This window comes from Octopus sinensis, linkage group LG7 (genome assembly GCF_006345805.1).
Source record: "Octopus sinensis linkage group LG7, ASM634580v1, whole genome shotgun sequence".
In the NCBI taxonomy this organism is placed as follows: Eukaryota; Metazoa; Mollusca; class Cephalopoda; order Octopoda; family Octopodidae; genus Octopus; species Octopus sinensis.
The window spans coordinates 97,415,131-97,433,599 of NC_043003.1; the positions used below are offsets into that span (position 1 = coordinate 97,415,131).

Below are 18,469 nucleotides of genomic sequence, written 5' to 3' on the forward strand. Positions count from 1 at the left end.
TCTGCTGTAGAAATGAGTTGCAACATCATTGGCCTTTGCCCTTTTCTTCAGACAACATCAGTGGTATAGAGAAGGGAGAATGGTCTGACAGGAACTGGCAAGTCAGGAGATGGTACCAATCTATGGTGTCTGCTTTGGCATGGTTTCTATGGATGGATGCCCTTTCTAATAATGGGTGCTTTTTATGTGGCATCAGTAGCAGTGAGGCCATCAGGTAACTTACAAGACAAGACCCCCCCTCAACTGAGTGGTGGTGGAGGAGGGGGGAAGTAGTATTGAGGGAGGTGACTTTGTGCCAGGTGATGAGGCTATGGCATGAATAAAGGGACAGAAACAGGCATGTTGCTGTAGAGGGTATACATAGCTACCCCAGCTGAAAAGAGAGAGAGAGAAAGGAGCAGTTTCTTGATTTGCACTCTGTGATATACATATCGGCATGGTTATGGTGTAGTTCTGTGTGTGTTTGTGTCTGTGTATGTGTTTGCATATGTATGCATTTTGGTGAAGGCACATAGCTTAGTGGTTTGGATGTTTGGTTCATGATCATAAGGTCCAGGGGGCATATATTCAAAGGTCATGCTTCACCACCTCATCTCATGTCTTCTTGGGTCTACCTCTTCCAAAGGTTCCCTCCACTGTTAAGGTGTGACACCTCTTCACACACAGCTGTCCTCATCCATATGCAACATATGTCCTTACCAGCACACTTCATCTGATGCTTCTTATGTCCAACTTTTCTCTCAGGCTGCTTCCACTCTGTCGTGTATGCACTCTGACATTACATTACACATCCAGCAGAACATACTAGCTTCATTTCTTTCAAGCCTATGAATGTCATATATATATATATATAATAACAAAGGGTAAAATTAATTAATTAAGAAGTAAGCAATAATTTCACCAAGTAGAATTCGGCATGAAAAAGGACCATTTCAGGGTAAACTTAAGTAATACTTAATAATTAGGGTTCAGCAAAGATTTGCTTTACCACATGCCGACGTTTAGAAATAGCAGCCAAAAAACCTTAGCTATTTCTTCTACTTTATATTCTTTATACCGATCTAATTCCGAAATGTGCGTACATGGGTGACCAGATATTTATTGATTTTTGTTACTTTTCCTCTCTGCTTGTGTGGATTGTTTTCAAGTATTTTGGTTTTTCTGGAAGTCCCTTTTTAAAGTAGAAGAAATAGCTAAGGTTTTTTGGCTGCTATTTCTAAACTTCGGTATGTGGTAAAGCAAATCTATGCTGAATCCTAATTATTAAGTATATATATATATATATATATATATATATATATATATATATATATATATATATAATATATATATATATATGCACATATACATATATGCATACATATCTGTATATAAACATATAGACACACACACACATATGTATAAATATGTTTGTGTCTGTGTCAGTTTACATCTGCACTCATTTGTCAGATGTACAAGTTGTGCTTTTGTTGTCAGCTCTCCTGTCATCCAGTCATCCACTCACCTTAAACTTTTAAAGCCTGATGGTATAAGAGATACCAAACTTGAAAGCCAAAAGGTTTGCAACAGGAAGGGAATCTGGCTTCAAAAACGATTACTCAATAACATATTCACCAAACATATGGAAACACAGACAAACATAAAACAAACAGCTGCATGAATAAACAGCATTAATTTAACCGGGATTCTAAGTTTCACATTTAATGGTTTACATCCTTACAACCATAAGTGCAGGGATGGCTGAGTGGTAAGAAGCTTGCTCCCCAACCACATAGTTCAGGCTTCAATCCCACTGCTTGGCATCTAGGGCAGTGTCTCCAGATTTGGCCTTGGGCCGACCAAAGCCTAGTGAGTGAATTTGGTAGATGGAAACTGAAAGAAGCTCGTCATATATATAAGTATGTGTATGTATGTATGTATGTGTATGTATATATATATATAGGGTGGCGAATACTCGTTATAAATATCACCACCAGTGGCCTAGCATGTATAAAAAGTCAATAGACAACATATTCGTATTTCAAAATAGAAAATTACCCTTTAACAGGTAATTTTACATGCTAGAAATAGCAGCCAACATGGCCCAAAAACCACCTGTTAAAGGGTAATTTTCTATTTTGTAATACGTATATATATATATATATATATATATATATAAAAACGCATATATATATAAAAGCATATATATATATATATAAAAACGCATATATATATAAAAGCATATATATATATATATATATATATATACACGCATATATATATATATGTGTGTGTGTCTTTGTGTTTGTGATTGCCGTCCACTACTTCTTGACAACCAGTGTTCATGTGTTTATGTACCCATAACTTAGCAATTCCACAAAAGAGACACAACAAATGCTAGACTGAGAAAGAAACCATGTCAGAACAGACCTTTCCAATACTGGGGCCATGTGAAAAATGTCCAGTCTGATCTGTAAAGTGGTTGGCATGACAAGGGATCTCAAGCTATGAAAACCATGCCAAAACAGACCTTGCCAGCACTGGGGCCATGTGAAAAGCACCCAGTCTGCTCTGTAATGTGCTTGGCATGAGGAAGGGCATCCAGTTGTAAAAACCATGCCAGAACACCCTTGTCAATGCTGGAGCTATGGGAAAAGCACCCAGTCAGTTTTGTAAAGTGGTTGGCATGAGTAAGTGCATCCAGCTGTGAAAACCATGCTAGAGCAGATCTTGCTAATGCTGGGGCCATATGAAAAGCACCTAGTTGACTCTGAAACATGCTTGGTATGAGGAGCAGCATTCAGCCATGAAAACCATGCCAGAACAGACCTTGTCTGTGATGGACCCATGTAAAAAGCACCAAGTCTGCTCTGTAAAGTGGTTGGCATGAGGAAGGGCGTCAAGCTGTGAAAATCATGCTGGAGCAGATCTTGCTAATGCTGGGGCCATATGAAAAGCACCTAGTTGACTCTGAAACATGCTTGGTATGAGGAGCAGCATTCAGCCATGAAAACCATGCCAGAACAGACCTTGTCTGTGATGGACCCATGTAAAAAGCACCAAGTCTGCTCTGTAAAGTGGTTGGCATGAGGAAGGGCGTCAAGCTGTGAAAATCATGCTGGAGCAGATCTTGCTAATGCTGGCCATATGAAAAGCACCTAGTTGACTCTGAAACATGCTTGGTATGAGAGCAGCATTCAGCCATGAAAACCATGCCAGAACAGACCTTGTCTGTGATGGACCCATGTAAAAAAGCACAAGTCTGCTCTGTAAAGTGGTTGGCATGAGTAAGTGCATCCAGCTGTGAAAATCATGCTGGAGCAGATTGCTAATGCTGGGGCCATATGAAAAGCACCTAGTTGACTCTGAAACATGCTTGGTATGAGGAGCAGCATTCAGCCATGAAAACCATGCCAGAACAGACCTTGTCTGTGATGGACCCATGTAAAAGCACCAAGTCTGCTCTGTAAGTGGTTGTTGGCATGAGGAAGGGCGTCAAGCTGTGAAAATCATGCTGGAGCAGATATTGCTAATGCTGGGGCCATATGAAAAGCACCTAGTTGACTCTGAAACATGCTTGGTATGAGGAGCAGCATTCAGCCATGAAACCATGCCAGAACAGACCTTGTCTGTGATGGACCCATGTAAAAAGCACCAAGTCTGCTCTGTAAAGTGGTTGGCATGAGGAAGGGCGTCAAGCTGTGAAAATCATGCTGGAGCAGATCTTGCTAATGCTGGGGCTCATATGAAAAGCACCTAGTTGACTCTGAAACATGCTTGGTATGAGGAGCAGCATTCAGCCATGAAAACCATGCCAGAACAGACCTTGTCTGTGATGGACCATGTAAAAAGCACCAAGTCTGCTCTGTAAAGTGGTTGGCGGAGGGAAGGGCATCCAGCTGTGAAAATCATGCTGGAGCAGATCTTGCTAATGCTGGGGCCATATGAAAAGCACCTAGTTGACTCTGAAACATGCTTGGTATGAGGAGCAGCATTCAGCCATGAAAACCATGCCAGAACAGACCTTGTCTGTGATGGACCCATGTAAAAAGCACCAAGTCTGCTCTGTAAAGTTGTTGGCATGAGGAAGGGCGTCAAGCTGTGAAAATCATGCTGGAGCAGATCTTGCTAATGCTGGGGCCATATGAAAAGCACCTAGTTGACTCTGAAACATGCTTGGTATGAGGAGCAGCATTCAGCCATGAAAACCATGCCAGAACAGACCTTGTCTGTGATGGACCATGTAAAAAGCACCAAGTCTGCTCTGTAAAGTGGTTGGCATGAGGAGGGCGTCAACTGTGAAATCATGCTAGAGCAGATCTTGCTAATGCTGGGGCATATGAAAAGCACCTAGTTGACTCTGAAACATGCTTGGTATAGGAGCAGCATTCAGCCATGAAAACCATGCCAGAACAGACCTTGTCTGTGATGGACCCATGTAAAAAGCACCAAGTCTGCTCTGTAAAGTGGTTGGCATGAGGAAGGGCATCCAGCTGTGAAAATCATGCTAGAGCAGATCTTGCTAATGCTGGGGCCATATGAAAAGCACCTAGTTGACTCTGAAACATGCTTGGTATGAGGAGCAGCATTCAGCCATGAAAACATGCCAGAACAGACCTTGTCTGTGATGGACCCATGTAAAAAGCACCAAGTCTGCCTGTAAGTGGTTGGCATGAGGAAGGGCGTCAAGCTGTGAAAATCATGCTGGAGCAGATCTTGCTAATTGGGGCCATATGAAAAGCACCTAGTTGACTCTGAAAACATGCTTGGTATGAGGTAGCAGCATTCAGCCATGAAAACCATGCCAGAACAGACCTTGTCTGTGATGGACCCATGTAAAAAAGCACCAAGTCTGCTCTGTAAAGTGGTTGCATGAGGAGGGCGTCAAGCTGTGAAAATCATGCTGGAGCAGATCTTGCTAATGCTGGGGCCATATGAAAAGCACCTAGTTGACTCTGAAACATGCTTGGTATGAGGAGCAGCATTCAGCCATGAAAACCATGCCAGAACAGACCTTGTCTGTGATGGACCCATGTAAAAAGCACCAAGTCTGCTCTGTAAAGTGGTTGGCATGAGGAAGGGCGTCAAGCTGTGAAAATCATGCTAGAGCAGATCTTGCTAATGCTGGGGCCATATGAAAAGCACCTAGTTGACTCTGAAACATGCTTGGTATGAGGAGCAGCATTCAGCCATGAAAACCATGCCAGAACAGACCTTGTCTGTGATGGACCCATGTAAAAAGCACCAAGTCTGCTCTGTAAAGTGGTTGGCATGAGGAAGGGCGTCAAGCTGTGAAAATCATGCTAGAGCAGATCTTGCTAATGCTGGGGCCATATGAAAAGCACCTAGTTGACTCTGAAACATGCTTGGTATGAGGAGCAGCATTCAGCCATGAAAACCATGCCAGAACAGACCTTGTCTGTGATGGACCCATGTAAAAAGCACCAAGTCTGCTCTGTAAAGTGGTTGGCATGAGGAAGGGCATCAAGCTGTGAAAACCATGCCAAAAATAGACAGCAGGGTGGGGGGAGCTTGAGGCAGTCTTCTGGCTTGGCTACTATCAAAACCATCCACCCTCATGCCAGCACAGAAGACAGACATTAAATGATGATGATGATGATGATGATGATGATGACGACGGTGATGACGATGGTGGTGGTGGTGGTGGTGGTAACAGTGGTGGTGCTGCTGCTGGTGATGTAGTAGTAGTAGTAGTTGCAGCAGCAGCAGCAGCAGTAGTAGTAGTAGTAGTAGTAGCAGCAGCAGCAGCAGCAGCAGTAGTAGTAGTAGTAGCAGCAGCAGCAGCAGTAGTAGTAATAGTAGTAGTAATAGTAGTAGTAGTAGTAGCAGCAGCAGCAGCAGCAGTAGTAGTAGTAGTAGTAGTAGTAGTAGTAGCAGCAGCAGCAGTAGCAGCAGTAGTAGTAGTAGTAGTAGTAGCCGCAGCAGCAGCAGCCGCAGTTGGATATGGGTGCAAGATTAAGAAGTTTGGGATTCAGTACCTCTGCGTGATACCCTGAACGAGTGTCCTCTACTTTTATAAGTGTAGTGTATTAATGTGTGTGTGTGTGTGCATGGCTCCTTGCGTATGGTTATAACCTTGCAATAATGAAGGGATGTATTTATGTTTTTAATCTTACTTGTGCAATTGTTTTAAATGTCCACTTATTACAAACTTATTTTTATTTATCACATATGTGAATGCTTGTTTATACTTTAGTCTGTTACGTAAATTGTAAGACCTTGAAAACAGTTTGCAAACAATATTCTGTCTGCTTGCTTTTATTCTCTCTCTCTCTCTCTCTCTCTCTCCTCTCTCTCTCTCTCTCTCTCTCTCTCTTTCCATTTAATTCCCCAACTTTCTCCCTTTCCCTGCCATCTCTCCTTTCTCTCTCTATCTTTCTCTCTTTCCATTTCATTCTCCAGCTCTCTCCCTTTCCCTTCACTCTCTCCCCTTCACTCTCTTTACCTCTCTGTCTCTCTGTTTACCCCTTTCTCTCTCCCCCTCCCCTCTCTCTCTCTGTTATTGGTTTAATGTCATATTTATCTTTTTTCTTTTAATTCTAGCTGACATATTCAAATTTGGTTAAGAATGTTGGAAATTTGACAGAAAATGTTCTGAAATAATTCATGTTTAGACTACGTCTTTAATAAAATATTTTCAGTTTCTGAGGAACCCTAGAACAGGATGAAATCATAGTTTCTTTACTAAAGCAAATAAATCTGCTAAACACATGCACACACACATTTACAAATCACCTCATCCTGAATTTGATATTATGACGTTCCAATATATGTACAGCCATCTCAGATACCATCCCCATAAGATCCTTGGGGAAACAATTTCCTGTGATTAGAGAGAAGAGAAATTATAGATGTTTCAAGTTAGGGAGAGTAGGACATTTGTAGGTCAACAATAGCACACACCATGGAAAAGTAGTTTTAGCATCTCCAAGGTTGTCAGAGTACTTCCAAATAATGTGGTAGTAAGCTTCTATTAAAACCAATGAAGAAAAGAAGCAAAGAATATCTAAAGCTACCATTCTACTTAATATTTGTTTCAAATTTTGCACAAGGCCAGCTTGCTATGTAAAGTGGTTGGCATGAGGAAGTGCATCCAGCTGTGAAAACCATGCCAGAACAGACCTTGCCTTGCTGGGGCCATATAAAAAGCACTCAGTCTACTTTGTAAAGTGGTTGGCATGAGGAAGGGCATCAAGCAGTAAGAGCTAAGCCAAACAGACCTCACCAGTGCTGGTGCCACATAAAAAGCACCCTGTCCACTCAGTAAAGTGGATGACGATAGGAAGGACATCCAGAAGACGGTGTAAGTTGATAATATCAACCCCAGTGTTCAATTGATACTTATTTTTTATTGACTTCAAGAAAATGAAAGGCAAAGTAGACCTTGGCAGAATTTGAACTCAGAACATGAAGACAGATAAAGTGCCTCTAAGCATTTCATCCAGCATGCTAATGATTCTGCCAGCTCACCACCTTTCTATTCTACTTAATATTGTACAAAGAACCCAAACCTAAACCCTGACATCAGGTTGCAAGTAGCAAAAGATGCAAAGCTTTGAAATTATCATCATTATCATCACTTAACATCCATGCCCCATGGATTGGACAGTTTAACATGGATTGGCATGGATTACACAGTTTAACAGAATCCAGTGGACCTGAAGACTGTATTACGCTCTAATGTCTGCTTTGACATGGTTTCTATAGAAGGACACCCTTCCTATTAACAACCACTATCCAGTGTGTACCATGTATTTTTTCATAGCACCAGCACTAGTGTGGTTGCCATGAAACTTGCAAGACTAAAATCCCTTTCAACTAAATATGACTAGAGTAGAGAGGCAGACAGCTTTATGCCAGGATATGAGAGGTCAAGATATGAGAGAAAGGGCCAAGACAGAGCAAGTTTCTTCCTCTAGAGGAGTTACATGGCTATTCACATAATAGAAGAGAGAATTGGAGTGACTAGAGCAGAGTTGGAAATAGATCAAAAATTGCAGTGATGAGGTGTAGAAAGTGGCTGCATAACTCTTAAGTTAAGAAGGATAGAAGTTTTCCATGGCTAAACAATTTACACATTTTAATAATAATAATAATATAATAATAATAATAATAATAATAATAATAATATTAATAATAATGATGATGATGATGATGATGAAATTGTTTTATACAGTGCTCAGGTGCACCACAACTTGTCAAAAGTGCATATAAAGCATATGCAGTAATGTACAAATGTCTAGGAAGTGAACAGTGTATGAGTCAGATACATGCTTGCGTGTGTTTGGAGGGGAGAAAATCAGGTGTAGTGTTGGCGAATCTTGGGAAGCGTGGAAGTTTTGAAGGATGCAGTGGATGTAATGAAGGATGTAATAGACCAACTGGCAGAAAAAGGAAAAAAAAAAGGATTTCCTCACCAACTGAAAGGAGACAGGGTTTTGATAAAGATGCAACTTAACATTTACTCCAAGCTCCTTCCATCTTTATTCTCTGAGCCCTATTCACTTTCAGGCTGGATTCCCAAGTATGACCAACTGAGACTATGAATAGTACCCATCCATTTCATTCTTGGTTTACCCCTAGGTCTCCTGCCAGATGACTCAGCTTGAAGAATCTGTTTGTGATTCTTTCCTGGGTACCTTATGGTTTTGTGGGTGATGGAGGCATTGACTTCTCTAGAAGAATTTAGGTTCCGTAAAAAACTGGTATTCAACAATGTGTTTTGTTTTATTTTCTTTAAATTCTTGCTATGTCAATATTGTACATTGGTTGTATAAATCTTCACAACCTGTGCTGTATCTGGAAGTAGGGTCACCTTCTGGACAACCTTAGATTTTGAGTTGGTCAAACAGTTACCAGTAATATACTGTGTAACATACTAGGATTGATTCACTTTCTCTTCAAATTAGTGACTTTACACTAAAGTTAGTATATTTTATGGAGATGTACTTGCATAGTAAGTGACTTGATCTGAGATCGTGTGCTGGAACGAAAACAATTGCAGCGTGGAAGGTGTTTATAAGCCATTTAAGAAACACACAAAACCGTTAGATTCACTTCAACATTTAAATTTAATTTGTCAAAATATTTTCGTCACTTTGAGACTGCGACCTGTTCACTGTTAGTATATTTTGTCTGAAACCAATGAAGGAACTCCTATGTGATCACTCAGTTTGCTAGAAATAGTAGCTGAATCCTCAATAGCTTTCTGTTTGTAAAATAAAAACGGAATACATTGAACAGTTTAGTACTTGCTATAAAAAAAATGATATGATCATCATAGTTGACTCGGGGCTAAACAATAACAACAAAAATCAGTTTTTGTTTTCTCTTTTGCAGAGACAATCCCTTTTGTCGATATCATAAAAATTTGCTGCCAAGATGAACCTGACACAAAGAAAGCAAGTTCTACCAATAAAAAGGTCAATTATTTTGGTAAGAAAAAAGGATCCCCTAGTACAAAAAAATGTGCTGCAGACTTGACAGATGATACTCCTGTTAAAACAGAGCCTGTCAATGACTCCAGAGACAAGCTCAGCTCTGTCGAGCATAGTGCTGAGGACAGTGAAAAGATGGTTGCACCAGCAGTGGAGGATCTTAAGTCAATTGACAGCAACAGTCAAACTTTAGTGCTGTCATATGTCAAACATGGTATAAACAGGCGCATGTTCATCTCAGAAGAAAGCTTCACAATGGAACCTCAAGAATCACAAGAGGTACTTCAGACAGTCAAGGAATGCTTGAAGAATGGTAAGTGAAGATTTACTACTATTATTACTATACTACACTATTACTGGTATAAATATCAAACTTGGTGTTTTACACACACACACACACTCACAACATACACATGTACATGCACACACAAACATCTACATGCATATAAAGAGAGTCAACAGTTAAAATCCAGAGATGCTCAACACAAAACATGAGTGGCTGTATTGGAATATATATATATATAAAATACAAAATGGGACAAGAACGCAAAACATCCGGACAACTAAGTGATACAAAAAGGGACAACAGATAAACAATACAAAAAAACAAGGACAGGTCATTCAAAGCTTTCTATCCTCAGTTAAGAGCCAGATCATCCTTGCAATTTCGGCTGAATATATATATATATATATATATATAATATATATATAAATTGTTTTTATCAAATAATAAAATCTATGTAGGATTTTATCAAGTAGCTAGCATGTAAAAAACCACTTAGGTAAAAATTAATACAAAGTATTTAATTTTATAAATATAATCATAAAATTACAATAGGGAGAAGAACTACTGAGTAATGCCACATGCAAAAGAAGACACCAAATGGCTCTAAAACTACCTTATTTATTTACATACACTGGCAAAAATAAATTTAAGACCAATGATAAAAGTTCTGTTTCTTACAAAATATTTTGTTGCTAACACCATACAAATTATTTTTATCTTTTACACCTTATGCAGAATTTATTTCTCTTTCGAATGATGTAGACAATAACTATTTTTATACAACTTGAAGAATTCTAATGCTAAATTAGAATATAACTTCTACGCTTGCACGCAAGCTGTTTTACTGCACTTTAGTTGCTTGCTGATGTTCGAAAAGGAAACTTTTTCCTGGTGGAGTAATACGATTTTTGCTCTCGTGACTAGAATGAGGCTACATTGTTTTCCCATTATTAATCAATTGTACAATAACGTTAAATTATAACACTATATAGTGCAGTTAGGCTAGTTGTGTGACCACCTATTTTGGCAAAAAAATTTGCATACATATTACATGGTCTTAAGATAATTTTGCCGGTAAATTTGAAACGTTTATATTAATTTAGCATTAGAATTCTTCAAGTTGTATAAAAATAGTTATTGTCTGTATCATTCGAAAGAGAAATAAATTCTGCATAAGGTGTAAAAGACAGAAATAATTTGTATGGTGTTAGTAACAAAATATTTTGTAAGAAATAGAACTTTTATCATCGGTCTTAAATTTATTTTTGCCAGTGTAGACATGGGCTCAAAGCGAGAGAATGAACAAAAAAGATTTATTAAAGAAATGTTTTTTATTCATTCTCTCACTTTCAGCCCTTGTCTAGCATGTGGCATTACTCAGTAGTTGCCCTTACAATAATTTTATAATTATATTTATAAAATCAAATACTTTATATATGACTGTGTGGTAAGTAGCTTGTTTACCAGCCACATGGTTCTGGGTTCAGTCCCACTGCGTGGCACCTTGGGCAAGTGTCTTCTACTATAGCCTCGGGCCAACCAAAGTTTCCGTCTACCAAAGGATTTGGTAGACAGAAACTGAAAGAAGCCCGTTGTATATATGTATATATATATATATATATGCGTGTGTGTGTTTGTGTGTCTGTGTTTGTCCCCCTAGCATTGCTTGACAACTGATGCTGGTGTGTTTATGTCCCTGTTACTTAGCGGTTCGGCAAAAGAGACCGATAGAATAAGTACTGGGCTTACAAAAGAATAAGTCCCGGGGTCGAGTTGCTCGATTAAAGGCGGTGCTCCAGCATGGCCGCATTCAAATGACTGAAACAAGTAAAAGAGTATATATACACACACACACATGGTCAACAGATGTGATCCAGAGATGCTTAACATAGAAAAAAAATAGCAGTGCTCAAATGCTTTGAACTTACACTTCAAGGTCTTTATCAAGTATTAAGTCTGTGGGGTAAAATGTGGTTATAAGAGGAATCCAGGTGAGTTGATATGGAGATCATAATGCAAATAAGCATGTTTGGACTTCATATACAAAATATACATACATACATATACACATATAAATATATAGAGAGTGCAGACTTGACTGTGTGGTAAGAAGCTTGCTTCCCAACCACATGGTTCCAGGTTCACTCCCACTGAGTGGCACTTTAGGCAAGTGTCTTCTGTTATAGCCCCAGGCCAACCAAAGACTTATGAGTGGTATTGGTAGACAGGAACTGAAATAAGGTCATCATGTATATATATGTGTGTCTGTGTGTATGTCTTCATGTCTGTGTTTGTCCCCCACCACCACTTGATAATTAGTGTTGGTGTATTTACATCCCTGTAACTGAGCAGTTCGGCAAAAGATATCAATAGAATAAGTACTGGACTTTAAAAAAAAATAAGTACTGTGTTTAATACATCCAGCTAAAAATTCTTCAAGGCTGTGCCCCAGCATGGGCACAGTCATGGCTAAATTTACATGGAGTACAAAAAGTACAGAAAACTAAGGGGAGAGGACATGGTATCTTATTAATACCATACATATATACAAACACAGAGTCAACATTTGAATATTAATATATAGAAGACAATAGGTAATAAAATTAATAAAGTAATTTACTACATAGGCGCAGGAGTGGCTGTGTGGTAAGTAGCTTGCTAACCAACCACATGGTTCCGGGTTCAGTCCCACTGCGTAGCATCTTGGGCAAGTGTCTTCTGCTATAGCCCCGAGCCGACCAATGCCTTGTGAGTGGATTTGGTAGACGGAAACTGAAAGAAGCCTGTCGTATATATGTATATATATGTGTGTGTGTGTATATGTTTGTGTGTCTGTGTTTGTCCCCCTAGCATTGCTTGACAACCGATGCTGGTGTGTTTACGTCCTCGTCACTTAGCAGTTCGGCAAAAGAGACCGATAGAATAAGTACTGGGCTTACAAAGAATAAGTCCTGGGGTTGATTTGATTGACTAAAGGCGGTGCTCCTGGGGTTGATTTGATTGACTAAAGGCGGTGCTCCAGCATGGCCGCAGTCAACTGACTGAAACAAGTAAAAGAGTAAAGAGTAAAAGAGAGAAGGAATGAGAGAGATTTACAAAATATTAAAATGAAAACAGTGGATTTCTGTGATAGAAGAGAAGGCTATATACAGTATGATATAGATGGTAAATGATGTATTTATCATTAGTAAAGAAGTAAAAATAGTAGAGAGAAAAAAAATGAAACTAGAGAAAGGTTATTAATGATATATAACTTTCCATCTATATCATATTATAAATATCCTTCTCTTCCACTGTTTACTTTTTGATATCTTGCTAAATCTCTCTCCTCCCTTCTTCTATAATAAACCATTTTATTACTTATTATCTTCCCTATATCAGTATTTCAAATGCTGACTCTCTGTGTACCATTTAAAAACATCCATGCTAGTGCCATGTATAAAGCACCTGTGCTGGTGCTATGTAAAAGGCAACCAGTATACCCTTTCTGTAAAGTGGCTGGTGTTAGAAAGAGCATCCAACCATGGAAACCATGCCAAAACAGACAACTGGAACCTGGTGCAGCTCTTTGGCTTGCCAGCCCCTGTCAAACCATCCAACCCTGCCAGTATGGAAAATGGATGTTGAATTATGATGATGATAACAACAATGAAATATTGTTTCTACTAGAGGCACAAGCATGAAATTTGGGAGTGGGGGCTATTTCATCATCATCATTATCGTTTAACGTCTGTTCTCCATGCTAGCATGGGTTGGACGGTTCGACCGGGGATCTGGGAAGGCAGAAGGCTGCACCAGGCTCCAGTCTGATCTGGCAGTGTTTCTACAGCTGGATGCCCTTCCTAACGCCAACCACTCCGTGAGTGTAGTGGGTGCTTTTTACGTGTCACTGGCACAGGTGCCAGGCGAGGCTGGCAACGGCCATGATCGGATTGGTGCATTTTACGTGCCACCGGCACAGAAGCCAGTCGAGGTGGCGCTGGCATCGGCCACATTCGGATGGTACTTTTTACGTGCCACGGCACAGAAGCCAGTCTAGGCGGCGCTGGCATCGGCCACCGCCACCTATTTATTTACATCAATCTCATTGTTCAACTGGTACTCTTTTAATTGACCTCTATAAGGATGGAATGCAAAGTTCACCTTGACAGAATTTAAATTCAGAAGGTAAAAATGGACAAAATGCCACCAACCATTTTGTCTGGCATGATAATGATTCTGTCATCTCACATTATATGCATGTACATTTGTGTACAAATAGATGTAAGCAAATAAGTAGTTCAGGGGAAATAACATTGTAAACAAAGCCATTCCTTTATGATTGAAAAAGGAGGTTTGAAATTTGATGGAAGATTTAGGCAGATTGAGATATCTACATATATATAGATATTATGAAGATTTTGGGGTGCAAACTCGAGTAAAAATGGATAAATTAGTAATTATATATATTTTAAATATATCTTGGTTCATATATATATATAAATGGATGAATGAATTATCCTTTGTTTACAGTTAACATGGAAAATTTGAATAACACCGGCATTCAACTCCATTTATTTACTTATATATATATATATAATTCATTCATCCATTTATATATATATATATATGAACCAAGATATATTTAAAATATATGTAATTACTAATTTATCCATTTTTACTCGAGTTTGCACCACAAAATCTTCATAATATCTATATATATGTAGATATCTCAATCTGCCTAAATCTTCCATCAAATTTCAAAACTCCTTTTTCAGTCATAAAGGAATGGCTTTGTTTACAATGTTATTTCCCCTGAACTACTTATTTGCATACATGTATTTGTACACAAATGTACATGCATATAATGTGAGATGGCAGAATCATAATCATACCATCCTAGGACACTGCTAATGTTTACTTTAGTATTACTAATTAATCTCTCTCTCTCCTTCTCTATTTCCCCCTCTCTCTTTCTCTCTCTCTATCTAGCTATCTGTATGTATGTATATATATATATATATATATGTTAATAAAATAGAATATATGCATATATATAAACATATATGTACGTACCTACCTCTACATGTACATATACACGCATATATGTGTACAGGACACCAAAAAGACGTCGAACACAGAGAGACGAAACACATAGACACAAACCAAGGAACAAGACAAGCAAAAAAAAGGGAGAGATACAGGACAATAAGCACAACGAAAAATCCCCTTCTTCAGTCGCTAAGATTTCATCTACTAAACATTTCGAAGGATAAAAGCGAGACGTATACTTCGAAGAAAAATTCCTTCCCGCGAAAAGCAAATCAATTAAAATTCTGAGATCTTTTCGCAGAGGGGTAAAAAAAGCAAGACGGTAACGACAGTACAAACATATAAACAGTAAAAAATATATATATAAACAGTGGAAAAATAAATATATAACAGTGAGAGACAGGACAAGGAGAACAAGATAAGAAGGGCTGTTAACGCCAGACGAAAAAAGTATTGCAAACGCTGGATTATCGTGGAAGACAGAGAGGGAAAATTTGTCGACCAGAAGCCTTACAAGGCGGGCGAGAAAGGACAGGAAGCAGTTACGACGGAAGTATCGTCGCAGATGGATGACGGGAATGGGGGAGGAGGAGCAAGAGGAAGAGAGAGAAGAAGGGGAATGGTGCGAGGAGACCATGAAGAATGGTGAAAGGGAGAGAGAGAATGAAGAATGAGAGAGAGAGGAAGAGACAAGTTAAATGAGGGAAAAAAAAAAAGACGAAAAAGGGAATGGGAGAGAAAGAAAGAACATACATACATACATACATACATACATACATACATACATACATACAGACAGACAGACAGACAGACAGACAGACAGACAGACAGACAGACAGACAGATAGACAGATAGACAGATAGACAGATAGATAGATAGATAGATAGATAGATAGAGGATGGGAAGATAGAGAAGGAGAGAGAGAGATTAATTAGTAATACTAAAGTAAACATTAGCAGTGTCCTAGGATGGTTGGAATCCAAAGACTGAAACCTGTGAAAATGTACATGATAGAAAAGAAACACTAAATAATAAAACAGAGAAAAATTATTTTTTAGAGTAAGTCCACATATTGTACAAATTGATGCACAGGTCGTCATCAACTTATGACCACAATTGGTTCCAACTGACAGGTCGTAAGTCAGCCTGTAGGCCTACGTAGCTTTGCTTTATATTTTTACATTCTTAAGATACTTTCTCAGGTAAAAGTCACACACAGCATTCTGTATTATATTATACTGGCATTGGTCAGAAATTTGGGAGTCTCAAGTAGTCATCTTCATAAACAAATACAAGGTTCACTCGATGTCTCTGTGACAGGATAGTCATCCAACACAGCGGCAATGATAACCAAACCTAGGGGAACCGTTTGTTAGCTGACATCATCCATAGATGGGTTAATTTCTAAAAAATTAAATCAATTAGATTTCAACTGGACTATTTATTATTGCTGCTAGGAGCTGGAGCATCAATCATCGTAAAGTCAATCGGTCGTAAGTTAGATACGTTGTAAGTCAACGGCAACCTCTTATTATGAATGTGTTTAGGCTAATATAGCTAATAGGAAAAGGTGGCGAGCTGGCAGAAACATTAGCACGCTGGGCGAAATGCTTAGCGGTATTTCGTCTGTCGCTACGTTCTGAGTTCAAATTTCACCGAAGTTGACTTTGCCTCTCATCCTTTCAGAGTCGATAAATTAAGTACCAGTTATGCACTGGGGTCAATGTAATCGACTTAATCCCTTTGTCCGTCCTTGTTTGTCCTCTCTGTGTTTCACCCCTTGTGGATAGTAAAGAAATAAGTATTTCGTCTGCCGCTACGTTCTGAGTTCAAATTCCACCGAGGTTGACTTTGCCTTTCATCCTTTCAGAGTCGATAAATTAAGTACCAGTTACGCACTGGGGTCGATGTAATCAACTTAATCCCTTTGTCTGTCCTCGTTTGTCCCCTCTATGTTTAGCCCCTTGTGGGCAATAAAGAAATAATAGCTAATAGGAAAAGTTAGTTAGATACCAAGACAAATTGGCCAGCTAGCAGAATTGTTAGCACACCAGACAATATATTTGATGGCATTTCTGACTTCAAATTTCACTGAGATCTTTTAATTTTTCTTTCATTCTTATGGAGTTAATAAAATAAGTACCAGTTGAGCAGTGGGGTCAGCTTTTATGCCTGTTGCTGGGAGAAATATCTGGTAAACGTAGTGACAGGGGAAGGACATCTAACCTTTTTTTCTATTCTTCAAAAAAATTAAAGAGTAGAATAAAAAGAATGATTAACTCCCTTTAACCCTTTAACATTCAGATTTCTCTGTCAAATGTAATCCTTATTTATTCCTATTGTTTTGAATGAATTGTGCATTACCTTTTAACTTCAATGATATTATTTCAATGATGTGACCGATTATTTTTAGAATAATATGTATATCTCTCTATATATAAAGCTGAAGTTGTCTGTGTATGGCAGGTTTGGTAGCCTTCAACTAACACTATCTCCTCCGAGACCCTGCGGCACAAGTTGACCAAAATTGAGAGTATGATAGAAGAAGGCTATCTGACCATGTTAACACCAAAAATTATTTACATCAAAATGGTGCTTTTTTCTATGAAAATCCCTATTTTCTACGATTTTTTGACTGCTGTGTCGCCCTTTTTTAACCAGAAAAATATTCACTTAAAGAGAATAACAAGCTACATAATGCAAAATTTTTACTTTTCAAAAAATTCCAATTCTAAAGGGTCAAAACAAACCCAAACAACGCTGGGCGATACTGCTAGTATAGTGATATACACAATCACACCAGTAAGTTAATTTTCAATTTCACTTCCAAGGAAGTGTTAAATATGCAAATTATTATACCCAATTTACTCTAGCCATTAATATCAGTGGGTTTATAGGCAGTGTGTCTGTGGATAGTTAAGTAAGATACACAGCTACTAATGAAACATCAAGCAGATTTGAAACATGCAACATATACAGTTATCTGCAAACATACTATGTGTGTTGACATAATGTTTGCATTCATTGTAGCATGTAAATATTCTTTTTATTCTTTTACTTGTTTCAGTCATTTGACTGCGGCCATGCTGGAGCACCACCTTTAGTCGAGCAAATCGACCCCAGGACTTATTCTTTGTAAGCCTAGTACTTATTCTATCGGTCTCTTTTGCTGAACCGCTAAGTGACGGGGACGTAAACACACCAGCATCGGTTGTCAAGCAATGCTAGGGGGACAAACACAGACACACAAACACACACACACATACATATATATATATATATATATATATATATATATATATATATACGACAGGATTCTTTCAGTTTCCGTCTACCAAATCCACTCACAAGGCACTGGTCAGCCCGGAGCTATAGCAGAAGACACTTGCCCAAGATGCCACGCAGTGGGACTGAACCCGGAACCATGTGGTTGGTAAGCAAGCTACTTACCACACAGCCACTCCTGCGCCTATATATAATTTTTATAAATGTTGGTTAAAAATCTATTGATATGTTTAAAGTACAATGAAACTAAACACTATTAACACACTAGTAATTTTACAAATATATATACAAATATATGTACAGAAACATACATACATACAAATATGATGAATGCCTCATCTTGTCAGATGATAGCTGTTTCATATTCAGCCTGATTGTTCTGATTTACTTTCATCCTTGCATGTGCACAGATACGGCTTTTCATGTCATA

The 18,469-nt window shown here is 38.6% G+C and overlaps 1 protein-coding gene across 2 annotated transcripts in view; it reads left to right on the plus strand.

Moving 5' to 3' along the window:
* Positions 1-18,469, plus strand: part of LOC115214233 (ceramide kinase-like) — a 50,745-nt gene that overhangs the window by 6,417 nt on the left and 25,859 nt on the right. For both annotated transcript variants that reach the window (XM_029783356.2, XM_036504983.1), the window contains one exon: positions 9,340-9,750. In XM_029783356.2, the coding sequence (XP_029639216.1) occupies positions 9,340-9,750 (411 nt within the window). The remainder of the gene's footprint in view (positions 1-9,339; positions 9,751-18,469) is intronic.